This window comes from Gnatocerus cornutus, chromosome 3 (assembly GCF_029298725.1).
Source record: "Gnatocerus cornutus isolate USDA-ARS CGAHR chromosome 3, icGnaCorn1.1, whole genome shotgun sequence".
NCBI classification, from domain to species: domain Eukaryota; kingdom Metazoa; phylum Arthropoda; class Insecta; order Coleoptera; family Tenebrionidae; genus Gnatocerus; species Gnatocerus cornutus.
In genome coordinates, this window is record NC_142235.1 from 16638339 (window position 1) to 16645049 (window position 6711).

At 34.1% G+C, this 6711-nt stretch overlaps 1 protein-coding gene across 1 annotated transcript; it reads left to right on the plus strand.

The window, feature by feature from the left end:
* Positions 1-4523: 4523 nt before the first annotated feature.
* On the plus strand, positions 4524-5918 carry LOC148177614 (uncharacterized). The gene is made up of 6 exons (XM_088032838.1): positions 4524-4700; positions 4747-5255; positions 5315-5414; positions 5463-5573; positions 5626-5781; positions 5826-5918. The coding sequence occupies exons 1-6, from the start codon at positions 4611-4613 to the stop codon at positions 5874-5876; spliced, it is 1017 nt and encodes a 338-aa protein (XP_087888964.1). The 5' UTR covers positions 4524-4610; the 3' UTR covers positions 5877-5918.
* Positions 5919-6711: the final 793 nt, after the last annotated feature.

The window sequence follows — 6711 nt, forward strand, 5'->3', positions numbered from 1 at the left end:
TAGTGCTTGCATTGAAACCAGTAGGAACAGCATGGAAACAAAGAGTACTAAGCGTGACATAAATTGCATCAGCGTAGTGCGATTACTAATTAATTAATTAGTAATTAATTCTCGTCGAGTGCTTCGAAAACTCCATTGCTGCAGGATCTTTCTATCTTTCTTACAGGTTCGCGACAAATTGTTTCGTTTGGTACGACCGTACCAATTGATGTAACAAAATTAATTGTAATTAATTTAATTAGATAAGCAGGGAGATCTGAGTTGAAATGTTAATTCAAAACCACAGATTGATCGTGTTGCCATTGTGGTACTCGGAGAAGATCTAATTAAGTTTAACCTTTTTTTTTTTTTTTGTAATTTTTGAGCATTGGTCGATCATCGTCAATCAATCAAAAATCAATCGAACAATTTGAAAGAGACACCAACAAAACATAAGTAAATTCGGGAGAACTTGAACAGCCAATAGGGAACAGCGTCCCCTTTGGAAGGGTAGTGCTGATTGGTCGAGAGATAGCGTCGGGTACGACCGAGCTTTTAAAAGGGCTGCGACTGCAAATTTGGGGGATTCGGTTTTTCTATTTCGGGTCATAGGATTCTGACTCGGGTTCCTTATTCGAGTCATTCGATTGGTAATTGTGAAGTGTTTGTGCAATTTGCCACGTAAGTTTGATCACACTTCCTTACTTTGATTTTTGTTTGTAAATGTATCGCGAGGATGAGATTTAACCGGTTTTGGGGTCTCCCATTTAAAGCGATGACGAAATGAAACAATCAGTTAGGGTGAAGCCAACGCGAATATAATTCGTTAGATAGGGTGAAGCCTTCGAAACAATAAGCCAATAGATTTGCTAAAACCTCGAAGCGATCATAAACCTTAGTTAGGGTGAAGCCTTCGGGAAAGTTAAATAAATTAGCTAGGGTGAAGCCTACGCGAAAGACTGAGTCAATTAGGGTGAAGCCTTCGGGAAATTCATTAGCTAGGAGAACCATGCATTATCTTACGAGTACCGCCAGCTCGAGATGATGACGCCACGAATATTCGGCGCCATTTTGTACTTGCAGTGTGATGTTCTAATTCTCGTTAATTAATTCCTAGATTAATTAACACAATAATTTTAATTTCACAATTTTCGTGCAGTCGTCAGAACTATGAGTTCTGTTTTTTTTTTTTGATTCAACAATCAAAATTTATTCTGAGACTAATTTTTCTTGTCTCATTTTCATTGATTCCCTCCATTTTATGCTCCTTCTGAGTGCGAGGCGATCAATAATAAATGATCAGATTCTATTCTAGCGTTCACAAGAATTTCGATTCTAGCCTTTTCTAACAATGCATCTGACGCTATGAATATTTTGATTTGTCAAACAATTGTACGCTAAGGCGTTTGACTTGAGCTTGCTCGTCAATTTTACTCGATTCCATTGACTTCTGACCAACTACAATAGAGAGAATTAATCGATTACCATGTAATTCCAATCAAAGACAATTTTTTTCCTAGGACTTGTCACCAAGGTGCAATTCTAGATGCATTAATTGAGACCGGACTAATCAGCGCTGCTTAGCAAGTCCGATCGTCTCCATGTTAAAACGCATTCATAGTCAAAATATTTGACTGCAACTTTATTTTGTGCATTTTGATCCTGAATCAAACAACACCTAAACCTAATGGCACTAAAAGGTTCTGCACAGTTGTGAGCGTACAGGTCCGAGCCTCTGATTGCCGCCTTACGTATCTTCTGGCCAACCGTTTACTCTTTACCCGCCTCTGATTGCCGCCACTGGCCGCCTCAGACTGCCGCTACTGGCCGCCGCTTATTGCCGCCGCCACACCGTGTCGCTTTGCCAGGCGAAAACCTCAACATCCAAATAATCAGTACCTTAATGTTACGCGAAAGCTGTAACTCCTTTGCACATCCACAAAATGCGAAACTTTCCAAGACTCTATTGTAGTACAATTCCAAATTTATTCAAATTTGATTCTAATTAATGATCAATTTCAAGTGTCTTTCTGACACGGCGATTTTCCACGACTGTACACGTGATTAGTTTAATTTAATTTAATCTAATTTTGACTTTCGAAGTCCGATTCTGTTTGACTCTCATGCAAATCCATTTGCAGATTTAATTCCATTCGAGGCCAAACCAAATTCTATTTTTTTTTCTTCTCAAAGTTTTAACTCAACTTCATATACTTTGAGGATTGAACATTGCAAGTCACACGATGCTCTGATATTCCAGAGAAGGCGATTGCGAGTGAAAACACGCACAGAACGAGAAAAAAAAAAATGTTAAATGAACAATAACAATAAAACTCTTAAGTTCCTAACCGTTCTAAATTTCTAAGAATTGCGACAGAGTGGTGTCTCCGACAAAGCGTGTAATTTGAAACAGTTCAAAATAATTGACGGCCAAAACTCAAATCATTTTGATTTGATTTTGTTAATAAACAATAATTGAACGAATTTCTTTGTGTTTCATTTGTCTTGTAAACTGCGGCCTCACTGAATTTGGGGTTACACAACATAAATGATTTAGAATTTGATTCTAAATATTTCTTTTCTTTCTTTCTGAGCAAAAACACAACGTACATTTGGGTCCATTTCAACCAACATTTAAACCAACATCTTTGCATCATTCCAATCACTTTTGGAAATCGTCAAAATCTTACAAGACGGCAGCTTAAATTCCTTTACATTGGTGCCGTGACCAGGATTTGAAAGGGTCACAATAGGGCATCAGGTGTCAAACCCACCAGTTTTTGGAAATAAAAATAAAACTACAAGACGGCAAATACGATTCTTTTCATTTGGTGCCGTGACCAGGATTTCAAAGGGTCACAAGTTAGGGCATCATAGATAACACAACCCATTTTTGATGACGTCAAAAACTACAAGACGGCATATACGATACTTTACAGTACGCTCTTTCCCAAAAGACGATGCATTGCTTTGTATCCAACGAACATCCGCCTTCACAACACAACGTAGGTCCTAGCCGTTTCAGACGATCACGATTTTCGGCCATTTTATTTATTTTAAAGTTCGCGGTTCTCGAGTTTGGCGGTTCATTTGAATTTTGGCGGAATTGGGTTACAGATCATTACAATGCATAATTTCCATGAACTAAATTTGAAAAAAAAGTGTAAAAGATTCCACTTAGATTCGAAGCCTGTTTCTAATTTCATCCCTTTGGCTATCATTTGTGCATCTCTCATTCCGGCATGTGATCCATTCGTGTTCTTGACAACCGCTCGTTGTACTTTGTATATCAAGTAGTTATCAAAATATTGTGACGTTGACACTAGCTTAAAGATTTTCATGATGATGAATGATGTTTTGTTAAATTTGACTTCGCTGTGATGATTTCTTATCGTATTATGTACCATAGCAGAATCAAAATTCCTCCCTGTGTAAGTACCGTAAAAACCCATTGCTAACTTCATTCAAATGAATATGACATATCCAATGGAATGAAGTTAGCACTAAGTGGCGCTATCTTCGTGACGATTTTTTGAACTTGCCACGAATTTGTGAACCAAGGTCACCTATACAGTTTTTACCACAATATAAGGATCTATCAGTATGGACAACTAAAGGATTTTGCATATACCGATTTTTTTGACGTTTGCGTATCTATACTAGTATTTGTTTAGTTTGAATTAAGTTATTTTTTGTTAATTGAGAATTTAATAAAGATAAGTTAAATTTAAGTGTTAAAAATGATAGATATGCGCTGACCCAAAACTGTAAAACAAAAAAAATAAAAAATTCTTTCCAATAATAAATTTATAGGATCAATAAGTTGAAGTAGCTACGCAGCATTAAAGCAAGTAAAAAACGCTTTTAATAATGCTTTATTGAGTAGTTTTAGAACTGTCTTGTGTTTCAAAGATTAACGTTCAAAATTCAAGATTTTCAAGTCAATGAATTACATACAAATTTGTTTTCAGTTTCTTTGTTTTAAAATAAAAAATTATCAAAGGCGAGAGACAATGCGAGGTAAGTCGACCCATTATAAAATTGTCGCTGATTTTCTAGTGCACTTTTTAGCTTTTGCTTCTAACACATTCGTTCCGGACCTTAAAAGTGTTCCCAATTTTTACGTCAATTACGTAGGTCTAACTTTTATAACTGTTCAATTAGGTCTAACTACTTTGTTGTTAAAATTCGATAAATCGATAAAGATCAGTGTCTTGGTGGATCCTGCTATAACCAGATGTGTCTAATTTTTTGATCAAAAATTAAAAATTAACAAAGACGAAAGATAATGCATTGTAAGTTAACTTTTACGTTTTGCTACTAACACCCTAAAAATCTCAAATTATATATCTCAAAAATTAATAAAATTAAAAGTGGTGGATGCGCCAGGTCAAAACCAAATATCTACATATTTCCATAGTATTTGTCTTAAAACGAACTAAATATAAAGTAGTTTAATTTAAAACAGACTTTCCCGCATCAAAATTTTACTATTTGAGCTAAAATAGAACAAAAATAATCCGTTTTTTTTAGATGATCCAATCAGCACTGCGTACTTTCTGGGCTATAAAGTTTTCAAGTTAAAATCCGTCAAATTCGTGCTGAAATATGCACTGTGCTTCTGTCTCTTAATGACATTTTCAAACATATTTTTCTTTTTGTGGTATCCGGACACTGTTAAATTTATGGATTATAGTGTATATTTTCTCCAGTTCCAATGGGTAAAAATTTTGAAAATCACTACACATTTTTCAGTTTTTATTTTAGGCAACACTCTGCATTATTGAGGTACTGCTTAAAAATAATCTTCTGGATGAAATGCAGGCCGAATTCACGTTTTGGCCGATTCATTCTTCTGGTGGGGAAACAAAAGCGAAGATTTTGAAGGAAGCAAAAATAATTAACACTTTTGTGTTTGTCGATGTGCTTACTATTTTGTGTTATGCGACGGCACTATCTACTCCAACTGAAAGCGACTCAAAACACCTTTTTCCAACGTTTTTATATGAACACTGCTTTGGTGGAAATTTTCTTTTAATAATATTAGTGGACATTTCATACTACGTCGCGATATTCTCTTCAGTTGTCCAAGGAAACCAAGTTATTTATGCATGCCAGCAGATGAAATTTCAATTGTATATGTTCAATAAAGTGATTGAAGAAATAGATAAAGATATTGGAGACAACGAAAAGATTCTGCTTTATAATGACGAAGATCAAAAACAAATAGAATTGAAACTAAAAGAGTTGGTTAAACGACACTGTGAGTTTCTAAGGTGGGTTATTTTTCTCTACTTAAAACACGTTTTCTTCTGTTTAAATTTACATTTTCTAGGTGGCAAAAAACAGCTTTGGATTTAATGAGTCATTACATTACACCGTTTTGTATCGCGGGATGCATGATTGGAACTTCTGTCATCCTTTTATGTTTTCTGGTAAAACTTTTCATCATTTTCTTTTTATTTATTTTCGGATTATTTCAGCTTTTTAAAGAATTTTCTTTCGTTTTACTCTGGCGTTGTGCAGCTTTTGGTATTCCAACAATTTTATTATTTTGGGCTATTCTGACATCGGGGCAGTCTTTAATAGATGAGGTAGGTAAAAAATGATGGGAAAACGTCCAAAAAATAAACTTTTTTTTCTCAGTCTGATAAGATATACACGACACTCGTACAAACCAATTGGTATTTGTGGAATTCTAAAAATAGAAAACTGTTTTTGGTATTTTTAGGCAATGCTCTAAATGGTATTGCTCTGAAATTTACCCAAAATATCGCCATCAACCACCGACAAGGGATGATTGTAAGTTTGAATTTGCATGAAAATAAAATTGATATTTTTTTTAGATTTGTCGCATGATTTGGTCAACTGTTTCAGTATGTTACAATTTCAATTAAACGTTTTTTACGACCGTCCTGTATATAATAATAATGTTACAATTACACACACTTATTCAATACAATTATTACAATTGTTTAACTTTGAGTTTATAAATGTCTTTGATTTAACTATGACAAATTTCGATCACTGTGGAAAAATGGGTGGAAATTTTGTTATTCATGACTGTTTTTTTTCCTAAGTGTGGGTCTAGAATTGATTGATTCTTGATCGTCATTACCCAAATATACTTACATGAAAATTACTCTACCAATTTGGTGTTATTATTTCTTATACCTACCAAAAATCGTTAAAGATCAGTTTTACAAGTTTCCAGGTGAAACCAAAGACAAAAAGAATTATTAATAGACTATGGATTACGTACAGAATTGTGTTTCCTATGTTTATTTTAAAATCAGCTTTGATCAAAAAAAGGAGAAAATAAAATGCAAGTTTTTTTGTTCTCGTAATTTATTCATTCTATTTTATTTTGTGCCGGTTGCTAACTTCTCTAAATTGCCAAAATTTTTAGATGATTCAATCAAAACTGCGCGTATTCTCGGGTACAAAATTTTTCAATTACTCTTCCTTCAAAATATATTTTGGAAGTCAAGTAGTTTATTTATGCCATCAAATGAAATTTCAGTTGTACATGTTTAAAAGTAGTAATTAAAAAACTCGATAAAGACGTAGGAAGAAGGAAAAAAAATTTTTTTTTGGTATTTACACAAAAAATTGGTATTTATGGAATATTAAAAATCGGAAACTTTTTTTGGTCATTTTAAGCAACACTTTGAATAGTATTGAGCTGAGATTTACTCAAAATACTGCGATTAATTATCGACAAAGAATGGC